The sequence below is a fragment of the Rissa tridactyla genome, chromosome 6 (assembly GCF_028500815.1).
Source record: "Rissa tridactyla isolate bRisTri1 chromosome 6, bRisTri1.patW.cur.20221130, whole genome shotgun sequence".
In the NCBI taxonomy this organism is placed as follows: Eukaryota; Metazoa; Chordata; class Aves; order Charadriiformes; family Laridae; genus Rissa; species Rissa tridactyla.
This window is the reverse complement of record NC_071471.1, coordinates 52446977-52466956: the sequence shown is the minus strand read 5'-3', so window position 1 is coordinate 52466956 and position 19980 is coordinate 52446977. Positions and strand designations below refer to the sequence as shown.

Genomic DNA, 19980 nt, shown 5'->3' with positions numbered 1-19980 from the left:
TTATCCTTATTCAATCCTGTGGGCATTGTGTCGTGAGGGCTTTCGTGGGGTGTGCTGCTGCCCAATGAATTTCAGTGTCATTGCAATGATGCATATAGGTGATGCATACAGCCAGTGAGGACTGGGTATCAGGCTTTAAGAGGGAGAAGTAAAATTGCTCTCTAATCCCTTGTTCATCACCAGTAAAAAGAAATAATGCTGTCCTGATCCCCTGCTGCTATCTTCAGACTGTTCACTAATTCAGGAGACACTCACCATAAAGCTCCATTCCTCTCTGACACCAGTTGTTGGGCTCATCACAGAAAGCATGTAACGTGGAAACTCCCTGTCATCACTGTGCTAAACGGGGTCTTTTGTTTGCTGTCTCAGCAGCCAGGCGAAGGACTGAATGGCCAAAAAAGATTGAGTGTCCAGTTTCTCAGCAGTCTTCTCTTATTCCTGAGAAGCAGTGTATGGCTGGCAGGGTGAAGCACAGTGTGGGGAGGGGAGCTTTGCTCCTGTTCTGTATATGCTACCCTTGTTGGCTGAGCACAGTAGAGGCTTTCATATCCTGTCGCGGTCAGACTGGTGCCTTCCCTAGCAGTGAATTCGCTTACAAGAAGGGAGCACATGAATCGCTCCTTCATTTCCCATCCTAGTTGCCTACGTGGAGGCTGCATTAAATAAACTCTGGTGGTCTTGCTCTCATTCCACTTACAGATACCCTTTTCTAGGGATCTGTTTCTTGTGGTTTACCAGGTAGACAGACTTTTGGTTTTTCCTTCCATGTCCCTAATGCACTGGCACCTTGACTGGACTTCACACACTGAGCAGTGACCTGGGCCTGGAAGTACGCAGGAGGAGAAATATCCTAATTCCACATCTTCTCCATGCTGTGTTCTCCTTGGGTTAGGTCTGCAACACTGATCTATGCTGACTGGCTTTTTTCCCCTTAGGCTGGCCCTAAAACATGCAACTATAATTTTCACAGTCTCATCTTTGCCGAAGCAGGGAAATGAACTTTGTCTTCAGGTGTACTTGGGGTGGGTGAAGCCTGAAGGAACAACTCTCATATCTGTTGTTGCTCGAGTTAATTTTTTTCTTTTTGCCTAGGTAGAAAGATTAATCAAGCCTCTAAGGTTTAAATGAGCTGACAGCTTTTACCAGCCCCTAATTCACTTGGCTTGGACTTTTGTGGACCAGTCTTTCCCTGGACTAGCACCTTAGCTGCTTTGCTGGGCCATTCGGAGTTAACGTCTGGTCACAGCAGTGACTTGTCTGCTCTTGTGCCTCAATTTATGCACTTTTAGTGGAGCGGCATTGCAGGATTACTGCTGTGGCTCCTCTTAGTGTTCATGGCGCTTGGAATTCTGGGTGTGGCTTTTGAAAGCAACAGGATTAGCACTGCTTATTCTTGGAGCAGCAGAGTGCAGGGAGGCAGGAAAACACCCATTGCCTTGCTTTTGATTGCCTGTGTCAGTTATGGTCCCCTTCTGCCTGTCTCCCATATATGACCAAGCAAGTTGGTTATTTTTTTTGTTTGTTTTTTCTTTTCCCCTCTGGTGTCTGTCCACTTCAGTCCCATCCCACCTCTGTTATTCCTTTTCCCTGGGCTCAAACAGTGAAGCTTTGGCTTCTCCTGTGCGTGTGTTTGGAAGTGGGTAGGCAGAAATTGAACCCTATACTATATGAGTAGAGTTTGCGTGCACTTGTCAGACAGACAAGATGAACGTTTCTCAAAGCTGGCTTCCAAATGGCTGATCACTGCTGTCAGGAACAGAGATGTACTCCCATTTCTTAGTGGTGGTGTCTCTAACCTGATAACATTATATGGGCATCAACAAGAATGGTCATCCAAGTGCTTGGCTTTGTAATCAGTACCATTGGGGAATACTGGTACTTGCCTATATACTGAATTGATCTGTAGCTCTCGCTGATGTTAACAGTTCTCCAGGGGGTGGTCTGCTTGGTGCAGTTTCTTTTTTTCATCCATAACAGTTATATTCATTTCTTTTCAGATGAAAAGCCAACCCTTGTTCATGATACTTATTTACTTTGTCCTGCCCCAGTGATAGAAGATGCTGGACAGTAAGTATTGCTTTCCAGCACGTGTCAAGAGAGAGGGGACTTCTGGATGAGGATGTCATTACTGAGCTAAGAGCTCAGAATTTTGCCCAAAGTGCAAAGCTAATAAATTTGTGCGTGTGGCAGGATTACCTCCATCCCCTTTGTGCCAAATCCTCTCCTAGTACGAGCCAGCATAGCTCTATTCAATGTTTTGTCTTTAGCACAGCTTAATCAAAGGCCTTGTTGGACCATGGTCCCGAATTATAGAATGGTAATTTCTCCTCTGTTCCTACATCCTGTTTTTTCAGACCAAAGGTAATTGAATTCCAGGCAAACTTTTCATTTTGGTTGAAAAGAGATGCTTGATTTGAATTCCTTTGCTGCTGTTGTAGATGTTGCTTCTTGTCTTTTGCCCTGCTCAGGCTCACATTAGTATTTTTCAGTTGTAATCTTGCAGACTGCTGGAAGAGATGGCACGAGGCCCTGCCTTTCCCCTGGGTGATCTTGTGGGTGCTTAAATACTGCACTAGGGGTGAGGGGCAATGCCTCCCTTCCCTATCCTATTTGTGGGTGAGGGAAAGTTGTTTGATGGGATTTTTGTGGGCTTTGTTTGTTTGATCATTGTTTGTTTGGTTTTTTTCTCAGACTTTCTCTGATACTGGAGAATGGCTACGGCCAGATTCTTTTTCCACTGTCATTTTGGTGTTTTTACCCCTTGACCTCATTGCAAGTGTTCTGGATTTGCTTGGATATAAAAGAAAACGCGTTCTGGCTCCTCTAAGCTGCAGAAGGGGTTTAAAAAAAAAAAAAAACCTTAAATTTTCTTGTGCTATCTAAGGTACTATTGCAAACATCTGAGACTTTATGTTATGACTCACTGTCCTAGTGGCCTTTGCCCCAGGTGGGATGGTGGTTTTTTAATAAAGAGCATATGCCCCAACCCAATTAAGCCAACATAAAAAGAATAGCTCCTGGGTAGGCAGAGGGACAAATGCAGGTAAGCACTTGAAGCCATGAAAATGCCTTGACTCAGCAGGGCATGTTATCCATGCGTGTTCATGAGCCAATGGCTAAAACACAGCCAGAATAAAGGGAACAATGGGTATAAAGATGACACTAAAAATAAGTGTATGTGTTTTGTGCTTTAGGGTGGTTTTCCTACAAGTCAGCATGAACAACGGGCTCACATTCATCTCCAGCTCTGTCAGCATCACCAGCACACAGTGTGTAAGTAATTGCAATGGGGCTTGACAGAGAAACCATGAGATCTTAGAAAAAGACGGTGGCTCTTCAGGCAAAGCCTCCTTGAGTGAGCATGAGCTCTCTATGGCTTCTGCATTATGGTTATTGATGGGATCCCAGCAGTTCTTTGAAAAATAACCAGGGCTAGTTAAGATTAAATCATTATTGATGATGCATAGATCATGATAGATTTACTGAATAAAAAATCATAACAAAGGCACCCTGTCCATTCCTATCCCAGGAAATAGAGATCCTCAAAGCTAGGATCTGACTAGAAGGGAATCTGTGAAAATGAAGGAAAGATCATCATGAAGCAACACCCTGTTGAGCTTTGGAATCCCTTATGGGACCTGGGATGAAAGGTGCAACTGCCAGGGCTTGGATCTGGAAGGGACACAGCATGGAAGGTCCTCTAAACTTACATGATTATTTTTTTGGTTGGAGCTTACAGCGTTTGTTCTTAGACCCTCGCAATTTGCCTTTGCTAGTTCAGGATTCATTAAGGTGTTTTTACAGTTTTAGTGAGAGGAGCTGGTTCTTTTTCTCCTGATGTCACAAGAGATGACCAGAAAGAGAGGGAAGCTTTTTGGGATGAGCGTCTTGATAAAATGCTGCTGCTCAGCATAGCCAAGGGAGAATGTGCTGCTGTGGGACAGCAGTGGTTGCAATATGAGCATCTACTGGTCAAAAAGACCACCTATCTTTAGGTGGAGCATCAGGGACCAACAGCTAGAAGTGGTCCTTTAGCAAAATCTGATTTTAGAATCAAACAATCAAAATGAAGAAGCTGACTACTGGATAAGCAGTCATCGCCTTTGCCTTGGAGTAAAAATAGGCAACACCCATAGCTGGTGCAAGCAAGTACAGTAGCTAAAGATTTGGCCTTGTGCTTGTGGATGAAATAAAGTTTGGTCAAGGACCTGATAGCAAACAAATTGTATCAAAGTTGAGCTTTATTATTATTAGTGTCAAAAGGACTTTTATAACCTGTGCCAAATGCTGTCATATTGGTTTGGAATCATTGTTGGCCTTTTTGACAGCTGCAGAACAGAAGGGAAGGAAGGAAGAAAGAGGCAGTGACTGGAACTTGCAAATCGCATTTTCTGATGTTTGGAGTAATGAAGCTGGGAAATCTCACACCAGATTGCTGAAACAGTCCGGGTGTGGGGACTCAGAATTTATCAGAGATGTTTGCTGCTTCACCTGATTATTTTTATTTTTTCAAAACTTTTCCTCCAAATTTTCTACACTGAAGACTGATGTTTTCACATGTTATTTCCCTCTTCTACCTCGGATACAATAAAACCTTTTGAGTCTGCAGTGAAACACAAGTGCTAACTGATGTGTTTAGTTACCCATATGTAATTCATTTCTAATGAAGACTGAAGTCTTAGCCCTAGCTGGGGTTCCTACAGGCCAGAGTGTGGACGGAGGAAGCTTTCCTCTCGATAGCCTTAGGATAGAGAGAGGAATCCAATCTCCAGTCCTGTCAATCTGACGATTTTTGACCAGCCTCTTGCAGATTGAATGTGAAGGAGGCAGGGAGCCTGATTCTCAGCTGGTACAAGAAAAGACTGTCTCACTCCAGTTACATCCCATAAGCAAGGAGGTTGGCAGTTCAGTTTCCAACTTTGTCTTAATTTCATGCATTTCACTCTTCTTGTTTTAGACACTCCCTCCATTTCCTTTCCTCTCCCGTTTCCTTTTCTGTGGGTGGCAGTCAGCTGGCCTGCTCAGCTCTTCTCCCCAGCTGGCCCTTCTATCCTTTCTGTACAGTAAGTATCTTCACTTTACTCCTAAAGCCTCTGTGTGATCGCTGTGCTTGTTTCTCTTCAGCTGCATGAAGTCTGCTATTTCCTTTTTGAAGTCCAGCTTCACTATGATGCTTTGTATATTTAATCGTTAAAAGAGGACTCTTTAACTTCTTGCTGCCAGCAGCTCCTGAGCTGCTGCTGGCAAATGTCTCCACAGTTTATATGAGCACTTAGCATGGGAAAAGCAATGCCTGGGAACAAAGACTACAAAACAAGGAGGTAATGTGTTTCTGGAGTAACAGTAGCGGTGGTATGTGCATCTGTGGCTCATGCACTGCATTGCTACTGTGCTTGGATTTGTTTTTAAGGCATGTAGCAATACCGCTTAAAGTTGTGCTTGACTTTTATTCATCCTTTTCTCAGCAAACTGACTTCACTGGGAATTCATGCCTCTCAAGTGTCTGCTTTCCAGAAGCATTAGTGCTACATGGGGCCAGAGAAGGGAACTGCAGCTGCATAGTGTGTCTTCTAACAGGACTCCTTTGAGTACAGGGTCTGGCACACGTCGCAGCACTCCACCTTGTCTTTCTTCTGCTCCCTGACCAAATGAATGAGGAGAGCTAAATAGTGTATCCCAGAACAAGTCAGTTTGTCGCACCTATAACAATAAGGCACAGACTAGTGGAGGGATGGTGATGCTGTGACACAGAGACATGGAATACTGGGCTACCTGCCTAAAAGCGTGGAGTAGGAGCTGTGGTTTTGTTAGTCCTGTCTTGAACATGTCAGTCCTGACAGCTCTAGGATTTGGCCTGAGGAAGAACTAGGTACCACCCAAATCAGCCACTTGGGATCTCACCCAGACTTTGCTAAACTCTTATCAGCTGGTACTTTAGTTTCCACCCTCAACCTTTTCATTGTCCGAGGGGAAAACAAACCCACTTGGAACAGTGAAGGGAACTCCTGTTGTAAAAGGGGCTAAGCATCAGTTTCTGGTGTTATGGGAATTCGGCAAGTAGTTTCAGATTTACTAAGGTGAATCTCATGGACATTATCCTCAATAAATCTTTGGAACTTGCTTTCTTTCCGTTTATCCTCCCACCTATCCTTCTTTGAAAATCTCTTCTCTAGCCAGCTCCTATTCCCTCAGCCCGATTCACAGATCTTTCTTTAAGTGCTTTTCACATCTTCCTAGTCCCTGGATATCCTGTAGTTTGCTGAAAGGTTTTGCCTGTTCTGTGGTACCACAAGTTGCTGGTGAATCAGACCTCTTCTCAGACTCTGAAAATCTACAACTGAGGAAGTTTCTTTTCCCAGTATAAAAGAAATGGCTGGAGAACCTTTTCCCAGTATAAAAGAAATGGCTGGAGCACCTAAGCTCTTCTTAACCTCATCCCAGAGCCCAGTGTAGTCTGAGAAAATGGCATGTCCCAGCATGCCACTGCCCATCCGTAACTAATGTTTAATTTCCAAAAAGCCATGTGCTCTGTATGTTCTGCAGGGGCCAAGCAGCATATGAAGACCCGCTTTCCTGTACGCATCAGGACAACACACAGAGTTAGTACTTCTTCTGAACACACAGACATGAAATGCTCTGAGTGCAAGGAGTCCATCAAGATTTACCCAGGAAAATCAGAGCTGTGATTCTCTTTCGTTGAGTGGCTGCTCTGAAAAGCTAATTTCACGTGTTAGCACTTGATATTTTTTTTATTTTTCTTTAAATCCTAGTCCTTTTGAAGAAAATTTAACTTCTATTTTGAATGTAGACCCTTAGCTGTCTGGCCCCAGAGTCCCACTGTTACTGTTCTCTGTAGAGAAATAGATGGAATATAAGAATCGGGAATGGTTAAGATCATGATTACAGCATGTCATTAACAACAGTCAAACCAGCCACAGGATGATTACCAAGAACCGGCAGTATTAAGGACTAGTTTGCATAAGCACACAGGCTGGGGTTGTGTGTGCAGTTTGAGTCAAGGCAATGTGGGCAGGCTTGGGAGCTGATGAGGCTGAGCGAGTAAGTTGTCCTCTGTTCTGTGATGCTGGTATGTGAACAGTTACCCATAAGCTCTTAGCTCCAATATTTCCATGCTTTGAATATCAGCATTTACATATTCTGCATCTCTAGTCATGAAAGGTTACTCCACACACCTTGGAGTCTGTGGTCAGGTATTTTGAAATACCCCTCTGACAGTATTAAGGGACCTGTTAGCACAGTTTGGGAATAGTTTGCATATAAGTTTAGCACCCTTGAATCTAGTGGGCTATAAGAATACCATAAACTTATACATAAATTATACATATATATATGTATAAACACCACAAACAGGAGGTGCATCCCTGAATCATGACTTCAAATAAAGATTTGCCACACTGAATACTGACGTGACCCTAACGAAAATAGTGATTGACTGCACAATCTATCGGAGACCTTGTAACGAGGGAAACTTTGCTCATTTTCCCCAGTCTAATTGTGTAACTTAAGGGCTCCTGCCTTGTTTGTGACACATGCAGATAACTCAGAAGTAATCATCTTGTTTGCAGCTGACTGGGACCATCCTTTTCATTGCTCTCCTGATTCTCTTTCTGCTGCTGGCTATGGCTCTCCTTTGGTGGTTCTGGCCCCTTTGCTGTACAGTGGTAAGTACAGGTTTTTATTGTTTTGATTGGTTTCATCTCTTCTCTGTGAAGGCATAGAGTTAGTGTGTTGAAGTGGGTGGCTAACTTCGTTTAAGAAAAATGCTGCCAGGTTTGTAAGGCCCTAATTCAACAAATTGCTTTAAGTGCTTGTCTAAGCACGGGTCTGTCTTTTTTGAATGTTGCAAGGCCTATGTGATTTTGACACTGAATGAGAAGTTTAAATGAGCTTGTGGACGTGGCTGAAGTTTCTATAGGGATCAAGACCTCCTTAGAACAAGATTTGAAACCTGCTGCAGAAAAGTGTAATGGAACCAATTTACTAACACGGGCATGAGCTGATACGGTCCTTTTTAGAGACAAGAGTTAGGCTTTCTTTTCCTTTTTTTTGGTTTGTAGGAGCTGCAGATTCTGAGTGAATATTACCAAGCACTAGCTTGGTAATCACATGATATTAAGGCAGAACTACCAGGATACAGAGCTGTATTACGAGTTACTTAATAAGGCACTTGACTTATTGGGTAGTTCGATGTGATAGATTTAGTTTCTCATCTGCATTTATTTTATGCCTGCTGAAAAGCAGTGGGGCTAATGATGGGATTGAATATGGGGAAAACTGACCAGGGCAACCTTTTTGAGATATGAGCAAGAAAGCAGAGAGGGCATAGCATTGAGATGGACGAACCCTACCATTAACTCGGTTTTCTCCCATTGTTTATATATTCCAGGTGATCAAGGAGCCACCACCACCACCACCTCCAGAGCCTGTAAGTATACTATTTTTGAGCTGTTGTACTGTCTGCAGCCACTGTAGTGTATTGTGCTGCCCAGGAACATCAGCCCTGTAGGTGTCTTAATGACACCTTGAAGGCTGTGGGAGGAAGTCTTTTGGGTCAGGACAGTTATTTTCTGCCTTCTGCCCTTTTTATATACATACTGCAAGATTATTTCTGTCCACAGAGAAAATAGTGGCATAAATCAGAAATCCACAGACCAACAGTTCCTATGGTATTTTATTCCTTCTGCTGAGCATCAAACAGGTGTGTAAGCAAACCTTTGCTTCTCAAGCTGTGCTGAAAGCTCTCCCTCCTCCACTAAAACTGGTGTTGCACTCAGCAGGAGTTTAGCCCAGATTGGCAGTAAGGAACAAAGGCTGGCAGCTGGAAGAAAGGACAGTGAAGGCCACGTTCTTGTGGCTTTGCTACAGGAGAGGGAGGCAAGAGCCTGCTCTGGCTGTGGTTCTGCTGCAATGTGACCTTTGGAAGGACACTTAGCCTTTCTCCATTTAGGTTGGGAGCTGTTTGAGGCAGGGTTGTGTTTCACTGTGTTTGGGACAGTAGCACAATGATCCTGACCTCAGCTTAGTTTCACTGTACTAATTTCATGAAAATAATAGTAATAAATAAAAGTACCTCCAGAGAAAACTCATACTTGCCTTTCTTTCCTAGGCATAGACAGTTAAATGATGGAAAAATACTTGCCTAACCCACAAGAGAAACTTGAAGTTTGCTGCTAACTTGCTGTAACTTGGCATGAATATCAGGAGGCAACCACAGCTGCTGTCTTGAGGTTGCCAGAGGCCACGATCACTGTGTATGTGATCCTGTTGCTTGTCCTGGGCAGCAGCACTGTGACAATTTAACTTTAGAATATGCACCAAAAATCATGCTGGTTTTAGGGTGATTAGTGTTTTCATGAAGCATGCAATTGCAGCCATGCTGTGTTTGACGGAGGTTCCAGAGAGCATTGCACCCCTGCAGCAGAGTTCCCAGATGCTTTGTGATTATTATGATCAGCAGAGATTTTAAATGCAATCAAAAAGACTGTGAGCTGACGTAAGCCTCCAGGAATAACACAGAATACAGATGGTATCCATCCCTTTACTTGGCCTTGTCTTTATCCAGTATGGAGAGTTTTTTCGTTATACTCAGCACTAGCCTTGCTAGGCATGGTGACCTGCCCTTTAGCTCATATAGTCTGGTATTTCTGCTATCTAAAACTTGTTCTAAAGTGCAAGTATTAGATTTCCATTACTTTTCAAAATGTGTGTGGTAGCTGTTGATGTTGCTTAGCTATGTGTTCAGTGTAGGGGATATTTGGTAAAAATCCTTTATCAGTTGGAAAAATATCAGCCATCATGATTAACTGTGTCCTGCTACTGTCAGGCTTGCCAGCAATAGGGGTTGTTAAACATGAAGTCTTGAAATCTGTGTTACATTGCATGGAGGATGCAGGATATATTATGTAGTACTCAAGTTCACAGCGAAATCAAATATAAATGAATTAAAACTGCTGATGTAGTTCACTGGGTAATGCTTTAGATGTGGCAGGAAATTTGATAAAATTTGTGTATTTCTCTTAAAAAAAAAAACAAACAAAAAAAACCAACAAAAAACACCAAAACAACAACAAAACCCAACACCAAATGACAGTGCCTTTCTTGTATATTTATTTCCCTGATTTAGTATTAAAAAAACCACCACCAACAAAAAAAAAAAAAAAAAACAAAAAAAACCAAAAAAACAAAAAAAAAAAAACCCATACACAAAAAAACCAAACCAAAAAACCCAGCCCTCCCTTACTAGTTAATGAAAATGCCAACTCTAGTCTGGCCCAGCCATACTAAAAAATTTGTTGGAGGAACTGACCCATGAACCATAGCTGAGAGATCAGATGTCACTGAATGGAAATACCTTTCTTCAAGGCATAATCTAAGAGTTTAACATGAAAGAAAAAATAAAAAAAAATTAAGGCATGTTTTCTAAAAGCTGTTATTGGCTTTTGGACTCTCAATTTCTTTTATGTTCCAATTGAAACATGGAGGGCAATTTTGAGAAAATGTCGCTTAGTAATCTGACAATAATTTGTGTCCTTCTGTAATATTTGGATTTCACTTGATTTTTGTTGTTCTGTTTTAGTTTTTTAAGTAAAAAATAAGTCTGGGCAATGTAACTAGAAACATACTTGTACTGATGAAAACTAGCAGAGAACACTGCGCGTGGCCTGTCCAAGAGCAGCATGCGTATCTGCCTGTCAACACGAGGTGTAGTTATTTGTCTTTATATTAAAGAGTGTGAGGGACGAAGGTGGTATTATAGAAGGCTTGTTGGGCTCTTTCCTCTATCATGTATGTATTTGGGAAGTGTCATGGTGTGACTTTCAGCTGCCTCAACTCAGTGTAATGATAGGAACTCTGAGAAATCCCAGTGACTTCTATCAACTCAAGGTGATAGAGCTGGAGATAAGTTCCCAGGGTTGTCGAACCAGAAACATTTGCCAGCTTTTAGTTATGCAAGAACAGAACAATGACCCTGAAGTAAAACCCTGATTCAGACTCTCCCATGTTCCAGAAAAAAAAAAAACCTACGGTCTTTATAATTGCAGATCAAAAACTCTGGATCTGAGGTTCCTGACAATTCGGAGATACTCAGTCTGAGTCCTGGTTCCAAACTGTACAACTCGAGCCAGACTCTACAAAGAAACAATCAGCTTAGAGTAACTGGTTACAGCTGCCATGAGAAAAGGGTCTGATGCACATGTTGGAAAACTCACAGTGGTGGCTCTTTTCCCTGTTAAGTAACATTAAGTTCTAAAAGTGCGATTAATAAATGATTTCTTTGGGCTAACTGATTGCTGCATTTTCTGCGTAGCATAGTGGCAAGCCAGTATAATGTACGATTCATCTCCACTTTGCCTTCCTTTACAAGTCAGTTGTGATTTTGAAGCTCAATGCATATTTGACTAAATAAAAGCTGCCTGGAGAGAGGAATAGGCAATCCTCTTTGGCTTCCCTAGTTAAAATTGCAGCTGCAGAGACAAGTGACTTTTGTTTTTGTCAGCAAATAAGTATAACACGCAAAGCCAGATATCCAAGGATTGGACCATAGGATGTTAATTTGTTTTCCATGGTTTATGCTGGTTTTATACTGCTGATATTACAGCAGTAATAGCTCCCTGCCTTTCCCATAGGAATCAGATGATGAAGATGGATTGCCAAAGAAAAAGTGGCCAACTGTGGACGCATCTTATTATGGAGGTCGAGGTGTTGGTGGGATTAAGAGAATGGAGGTATTTGGCTTGTTCTTTTGTGTTGTAAAAATCAGCATGTTTAATTATAAATAGTAGCAATATGGTTTTTTTATGCGACTATTTTTTTTAAAAAAGCTACCTTGATGGTCTAGAGACTGCGACTTAATTAGGGCTTATCCACCTGATTGCACCTGCTGTCCAAGTAGCAGACATCAAGCTCCCATCATTCACATGAATAATTAAATTAATCTAGCATTATGAGGCAGAGAAAATTTGCAGGCTAAGAAATGGGATAAGCACCAAAAGATGTTTTAATTTACTGAATCAAACCCCTCAGTGCAGTTTGGTCTGGTTCTCTTGTCTCAGGCAGAGTTACATTGGTTCTGAGTATTTGAGGGTATCATCTACACTGTGCCTGGCAGGCTGGAAGCAGTTGGTTTGGGGAATTTAAAACAGTGATTTTTCTTTTTTTTTTCTCTTTTTTTTCTTTTTTATAAATATTTTTTTGGGTGGAGTTGTTTGGTTTTTTTTTTTTTTCAGTTAAGCATTAACTCCTAATGCACAAAACCACATCTGTGTTAAAATTGGCCAATGAATCAAGTCCTGCCCTGGGATTCATGCACAAGCCAGCCTTGATGTATAAAGTGAGGTGTTACTGTGAAAGAAATTTTCCTTGTGCTGTCATGTGGCATATACATTCCAGGAGGTCAGTGGAAAATGCTGTGATCAGCTGCTAACTCCTGTAAATAACTACATTAGTGAAATCAATTCAATATTCCTAACCATGGTTAATATAAGGCAGGGAATTGTCACTCACCTGTATCAACTGAGGGCCTAATGATGACTTTTAGGGATGTCACACCAGAAACTCCCACTAGACCTAATCGGTAGCTGAGAGAGGTGGACTAATGTAAGCCAGCTGAGGATCTGCATCAAACTAGGGCTAACAGAATGAAAGCAATGGCTTCCCAGCAAGTCCTTGCAAGTCATAGAAGTCTGCAGTTTAATATCCTTAACCATTTTCCTTGGGATAATTTTATCCTTGATGCTGAGTAACCCTATGGATCATATATTGCCCTTGAATGCAGGATCACATTTCTGTTTGAGGTAAGTCAGACAACCAAATCAGAATTTCAGCTTGAAATAAGTAGCATGTAGTATGTGAAGATAAAGTTACTGACCTTTCTTGTGACTATGCAAGGTATCTTTGAAGGAGCTGGTTTTAGTAGTAGCTGAACAAGTTTGAGGGCTGATGCTCTTAAACCATCCCCGTACTTGTCCACTGACCCTTTTTTCACTTTTGAACTGAACAACAGGAACTGCTTAGGGCTAGTTGTAAAGACTGCCTACCTTCAGTTAGTGCTGCTGCCTGCTTTTTGCCTGAGGCAATGGGAAGTGTATTACACCTGTGTCCTAGCAGATCTGGGTGGAACGCTTCAGATTTCATGTGGAAATGGGTTAATCTGCCCTGGATGCTGTGAAGTCCCACAACACTTCACATTACTGGAAGGGGAAAAGGCTAGTGGTTCAAGTAGAGTGAGACTATTTGACTCTTAAATGTGTATTTCTGGTTACAGTGGGAGTTTGGTGCCTTCGTCAATGTGGCTTCATGCCTGGTGGCATTGGGTCATCTGATGGGAACTAGATTAATGTCTGTGAAAACAACCTGCTGGTGGGGACTGCAGTAGTGTCTCCTCTTACGGTGTATTCTCCTGACTTCAGGTGCGATGGGGAGACAAGGGGTCAACGGAGGAAGGAGCAAAATTGGAGAAGCCCAAAAATGCTATTATTAAGTTGCCAGAACAGGAGTATGAGCCATGGGAACCCAAGCCAAAAAAGCCTCATGTACGAAAACCACCTTCCCAGCGGAAATGGTACACTCCGATCAAGGTAATGCATCTCCCCCTCAGTTTTACCAAGACTTTTATGTCACTCATGTTACTACATCGTGCTTCCTTAGTGCAGTTTTTCTTATGCCAGAGCTGTGAGAGCCTATTTACAAAAATGGCCAGTAACCCTGAACTTTGTCTGTATCTTGGAACTTGCATTTCACCTGGCACTGTGTCACCACAGTTTTTTGAGGAAGAGTGGAGGGTGTTGGAAGGCATGAGCAGAGATCTTCCCTCCCTCGGCTCACGCCTTTTCAGGTACTTTTGCACAGCCTGGGTTGCAATATCAGATATCTCAACTCATAGGGGAGGGTGGGGAGAGGGGTGCTGTTTTGTGCCATGTGAAGGCAGCATATAAAAAGGATCAGATAAACTGCCCCATCCTTGCTTTGATTGCACTGTGGCTAAGGCCTTGGGTTGGGATTCAGCTCTGTTCCCCTCTAGTTCAGCCACAAGATGTAGTGTTTGATTTTGGGCAAGTCGCTCAGTCTCTCCACACTTTCATTCCCATTTCTCCTGTGTCATTATAGTATCTGGTGTCTCCCTGTCTTTTAATGTATGTATCCTCACACAACCCTTGAGGCAGGGCTGAGCTGTTATCTCCACTTACAGGGAAGGAAGCTGGAGGGCTAGCTCAGGCCAAGGGAGCAGCATACCATGCTCATCCCAGAAACCTGTGGCTGTGTGCCAAACCAGTGCTTTGTAGGATGAGGCCCCCCTCCCCACCATGCTGACAGATCGGTTTACAGTGTTTGAATTTATTGTCTTGAAAGTACCTGTGAATTTTAAAGCCTGCCTGGGTAGGTAATCTTGAGGCTGTTTGTCCATACTCCAGCTCGCCTCCCATCAGTACAGTACTTTTATTGTTCAGCCTTTTGTTAATGTAACACCTGTCTAATATACCTCTTAGGGGAGTTGTTCACATGAAATTACAGTCATCCTCAGTGAGTTTCGAGCAGGCTGAATTTGGCCCATTGCATATCAGGTACATGTTACCCCATTGAGGTCTCTTTTTCTGTCTAGATAAGCAGTATACAGAGAGCAAGGGCACAGAAGCAATGTTTGTGCAGACAGTTTAATACGGAAAGGCTGGGTCAGCTCACCTGTACTTTAATCTCATGCTCTTTTCCCCAAATTTCTTAGTCATGTCATATATGTCATATATTTTTTTTTTATTTTTTTTTTTTTATTCCAGGGAAAACTTGATGCACTGTGGGCTTTGGTTCGACGAGGCTATGATCAAGTCTCTCTCATGAGACCGCAGCCAGGGGACAAGGTAAGGTATCACAGACACACTGGCATGTCACTTCTCTATTAGCAGCAGCAATGCTTTCCCCCCACGCCGCAACAACCCCATCTCTTTTTTTCTCTTCCTTTTTTTTTTTTTTTGTGAGCTTGTCGCTTTTCACATTACCCTAAGGCTAAAAATTTGTCACAAGAACCAGAAACTTCAAAATGAGCTAAAATGTTTGTGGTGGCATCTATTTAAAAGTATTGCCCCAAAAGGTCGACAGTAATGTCTCCACTGGGATGATTTGAGAAGACTGAGGAAGAAACTGGCCAGCCACAGTAGTGTATGAGGCCTTTTTCAGCCATATAAGTTCTTAGCATTTTTTCTGGGTGCACATGTTGTAGTTAAAGGATAGGTTCTTTATTTGTGTGTTCTGGGGGACTGCTGCTTTTGAATTTAATATGCAGTAGTTGTTCTACAACAGTAATTATTCTTCCCATCCAAATTCATGAACATGCTTCTCAGATTTGATAATAGATTTAAATGATTAATGAGAGAAATTGTGAACTGTGCGTATGACAAAGAAACAAATTATGACAAAGTTAAAGAATAAATTTTCTGTAGAATTCTGCACAAAGACACAATTCTCAGTTATATCCTATATATAGCAGAAAGAATCTCCTGCCTTGATAAAGTCTGTTGGCCAAACGTATGTCAGGAGTAGATTCCTCCTGGGGGGATGCAGGGAGTTTGTGCCTTTCAGAGCTACAGAGATGTCTGTGTGCTGCCCCTGAGTCACTCACAATAGTTTAGTTCAGAGCTCTCTCACGATTTCCCTGTGAGAGCCTGGCACTGTTACAGTTGTCTCCATCTTGTTATTCTGGGGGCAACTTCATAAGAATTGAGTGCTGTTGTACCTTCAGATTTGGTTTTCTGCAGTGGAGCTTTGGAACAGGAGGACCAAGCAGAGACACCATCTTTCTCTCCCCTGTGGCCCTTCTCTGGCCACAGTCCATACATTTCATCGCCTTTGCTTTCAGGGGAAGGGGTTATAGAGTTACAGCAGTAGAGGCCATAAAGTGCTTTTTTTTGGGGGTAGGAGTAGTGCAGAGGCCCTTGTGCTGTGCTTGTCTGCCTGGATGATTTTTACACCTAATAACAGTCTTAAAAAGCAGCCCTAATTTGCTAATTTGCATCATCTACAGCAAATATGCTACATCCCTCCAGCTTTTGGGGAAAATACTGGTAGGGCATTTGTCTAGTTATTAACCAAACATATGCAGCTTCAGTATTTAAAGTTTAGTCTCTTCCCTTTTTCTTCTGGTGTGCAAGGAAACTAAGAGAACAGACTCAGCTTCCTATGCTACTTTGTAAAATGGTTTTAACTGTTACACTAAGCTGCATTTTCAAGGCAGCTGTGCTTGAGACACCTTATTTACTTTTTAAGCACGATCTAGAGCTTGTGAATAGGCTCTTTAGGCCCAGCTGTATTTTGATAGCGCTAACATTGTATAATATGAATCTGTCCTCTGCCTTTCACTCCCTCGGTTGGGACATTTCTATCAGTGCAGAGCACAACAGGGCCTCTGTTAGCCTGTGTGGTTGAGAAGCATGCAGGGGGCTGGCTCCAAACAGGGATCCTCAGTTCCTTGCCTTCCAGCTCTGCTGTGGGGAGGACAAGGGACTCAAAAGAGGCAATGTAAAACTGAGCAAGCTGAAGGATTATTGTATCAGGGAGAATATTAGAAAATCAAATGTACATCTGGGAAATAGGCTGGAAAGAATCCTATTGAGTCAGATTCAGTGGAAGAATAGGATCATCTCTGTTCCCTGGCCTGTGAAATTAACTAAAGCTGAAGAATATTGAAAGTGAAGCAAGAAAATGACTAGATATCCTCTGCTGTAAAAAAAAAAAAAAAAAAAAAAAAAAAAAAAAAAAAAAAAAAAAAAGGATATCACAGGCCTGCATTTCATGGAGAAAGCTAGCACAGAAAAGAGCAAGGTTATTATTTATTGTTTGCTTGACTTTTCTAGTAGTGATCCCTTGGTGAAGAATTGACTGCTTGTGAGTTAGGCTTTTGGTGGGGGGAAGTGTATAAGTATAAATGTACATACACATAAGTATATATGAGTATACATGCATGCAATTGCTTACTTTGTGGCTGAGGAATGGGAAATCAAGTCAGTGCTATGAGTGACTAGCAGCATGGAGAGCCTGGAGCTCTGGCTGTGCCAAGCACAGCCCCAGGAGCAAGCCCACAGCCCCACTCGACCCAGCCCTGACCAGAACAAGGCCACTTCTGTACAGGTGTGCTGACAGCAATGGACTGATTTTAGTTTACTGTTGGGTAGACATGAAAATACAGCCTGACGTCCCTCGGTGCACCATGTTCTTCCAGACTGCACCATCCAGAGGCCAGTGACTGTGTGGTGAACTCGGAGACGGGGATTGCTTTGCTTTGTGGGGTTTTGAGGTTTTTTTGTGATGAAGGGGGAAGAGTTCTTTGGGTCTTTTGGTTTGCCTTTTTAAAATTATTTTTTATTTTATTTTAAGGTAATTTCGTAGTTGTCTTGATTTTTCAGGAAAACTTAGAGCTCAGAAGGCAAAAGGAACGCACAATTTAATTGTGTTTTGGGAGTGGCATTTGGAACCCAGAAAATTCTTGTCTCTGAATTTCCTAAAATCAATCAAATTATTATTTTTACATTTTCAAGGATTAACAGAGATAAAGGTTGTTTCCCACTGCAACAAGATAACTCACTGAAGTGACATTTTTCCAAATTTCTGTTTCAATTTACCTCCATTAAAAAAAAAAAAAAGTTGTCAGTTTCCATTTTTATTGCTGTAGTTGGGCATATGTTCAGTTTTTGTAGCCATTGGGGGAAATTATAGCAAAACATTTTTTTTCTGTACACTGAACGTACTAGTTGTAGTAGTGAAAGAAGATCCACAGTATTTTTCTCTCTGTATTTTTCACAAAGATTTTGGCACAGGAGAAAGATATCAAAAGATAATTTTTTTACATTAAAACGCTCTTTTAAAACTCTCTTGAAAAATGTATTTTCTTTCATCATTTGAAAATGAGTACTTTGGTTTGGGAGCTTTTCTGTGCCCCCAAAAATCTGAAAAATACTTGTGCAAAAACTTTCCTTGATAGTTTTGGTGAAAACCAAAATATGTTAATGTTTTTGGTTGATTTGCTGATGTATCTCATTTTGTTAGAAGCAAAAGAAAAAAAGTTAAATATTTCTCAGAGGTGTTCAGCATCTTCCCCCAAAACATGGCCCTCTTCTTTTTGGCTCTGCAGAACATACAGGATGGCAGTATTGATGCCCCAGGTTTTCAAAACATGACTTCTCCCTAACTCCCATCATGAAGTGAAATTAAAAGTGACACTGTTCATACTTTTTGAGCCTTCATGTGGTACAATCCATTCCAGAGTGTGTGCGAGAGTCTTACAGTGGAAATACAGGCTGAAGTGTGTGTGCAGGAATACAGGGCTGACTGCTGCAAGGGACTCTGTTGCCCTTTGCTCTAGGTAGCCAGGGCTGCTGTCCACCCATCCTCATTTCTTCCTTCATCATGATCCTGTTGCCTTTCCCAAACCACCTGCTGTTTTCCCTGCCTGTGACCCCCTTGGACTCCTGCCCTAGACATTCCTTTCTGTTTCCTTCTGTATTTTCTTCCTCTGCTTACTGTCTCTATCAGTCCTTGTTTGCCTACACCTACCCTTGATGAGACAGACTGGTGCCCTGCAGTCCTGCCCTCTGAGATTGATGGGCTGGTGACCAGCTTCTTTCCCCTGTTCTTCTCATGCTGCAGGAACAGAACCGCTAGTAGGAGCGTGCCCTGGGTATGGCTTTGCTGCAGAGCTGGCTGAGGCTCCTGAAAGCTCCCCTCCTGAAAGCTCCCCTGTCCTGGGTGGTGCTTTCCAGAGCATGGCAGGGATTTCGCAAGAAAAAGATGACCTGGCAGCATTGAACAGGATTGTATTAGTAGAACTGGTTGTTAAAGTCACAGGCGCTTTTTGGAACTGACTAAAGAAAACCAGCCAAGCGCAAGCTCTGATGCCCCTTCTCCTGAAAGCTGGGCCTGCAGTGTTTGGCTTGGCTCTGCAGACAGCTCCTCCACGTGGTCTCCATTCAAGATAATGTCGTAGCTCCACCACTGAAATCGGCGGTTATTAGTTTGGCAAATACCTCAGTACAGGGTCACAGGACCCTGCTCACTTGACTTCTGCAGGTCACCCCTGGCAGGAGGCTCTATTGCACCAGGATGAGACAGCAAGGGATAAACACATACTTAGCTCTACCCCATCATTAGCAGACACGCTGCTATTTGTGGGATGGCTTTTTGCTGAGCTCTTCAACAGCATCATCATCAGAGAAGAGATGAAAAAGGGGCTAGCAGCTCTCCTGCAGATCGATGGGCTTTCTTCCTTGCAGTAATGTACAAAGGCTTCAGCCTTGATAGGCATTTGTGCTACTATTGCAGTGATGGTTCCCTTAGAGCTAGGCTGCTATTCTTCCCTTCCTCCCTGAGAAATTTGGGGCTTAAAGGACCAGCAGTTACTCTGCTGGCCCAACAAAGGGATTGACGGCTCTGAGGTGGGGACATTCTGCTCATCCATCAACAGAGAGCATGTCAGAGTGGTCACAAGGCCTGGCGAGCTATGTGATGCTCAGGCTGCCTTGAGGACTTCCCCATCGCCTCTGTGTTGGTGTTCTCCTGAGCTTGGTTATGAACTTGCAGGTGGCTGCTATAAAGATTGGAGTTTGGGAAATGTTAACATCTGGCTATCTAGAAGCATCTCATAGAAACCACAGTAGCTTGTGGGGCAGGTTGTCAGTAGTCTCTGCAAAAGGGAACTTTGAAGCTCTTCCCCTTGGCCTCATGGATCGAAAGTGGGTCTGTTACCAATGCTAGCAAGTAAATATTAAAAGCCCCTATATGTGCAGAGAGGAAGGTGAGATGCTTCTTTCAAATGGTCTGCTTAGTTGCTGCTTTCAGCAAATCCATTCTATTTTGCATTTCAGCACATACTGTCACAGGAAATTCTCAGAGGCTCGGTTTACCGAAAACCTCAACTGAAAAAACCCTACATTTTTCCCCCTGGGCAGAATTGCTCTTGTTTACTTTAAAGCTTTAGAA

General features: G+C 42.6%; 1 protein-coding gene across 1 annotated transcript in view; it reads left to right on the top strand.

Annotated features, from left to right (window-relative positions):
* The window catches only part of ANTXRL (ANTXR like), a 63166-nt gene that overhangs the window by 24433 nt on the left and 18753 nt on the right, over positions 1-19980 (top strand). The window contains exons 11-17 of the mRNA XM_054206651.1: positions 1998-2067; positions 3195-3273; positions 7587-7682; positions 8408-8446; positions 11649-11747; positions 13431-13598; positions 14793-14873. Coding sequence (XP_054062626.1) covers positions 1998-2067; positions 3195-3273; positions 7587-7682; positions 8408-8446; positions 11649-11747; positions 13431-13598; positions 14793-14873 — 632 coding nt within the window. The remainder of the gene's footprint in view (positions 1-1997; positions 2068-3194; positions 3274-7586; positions 7683-8407; positions 8447-11648; positions 11748-13430; positions 13599-14792; positions 14874-19980) is intronic.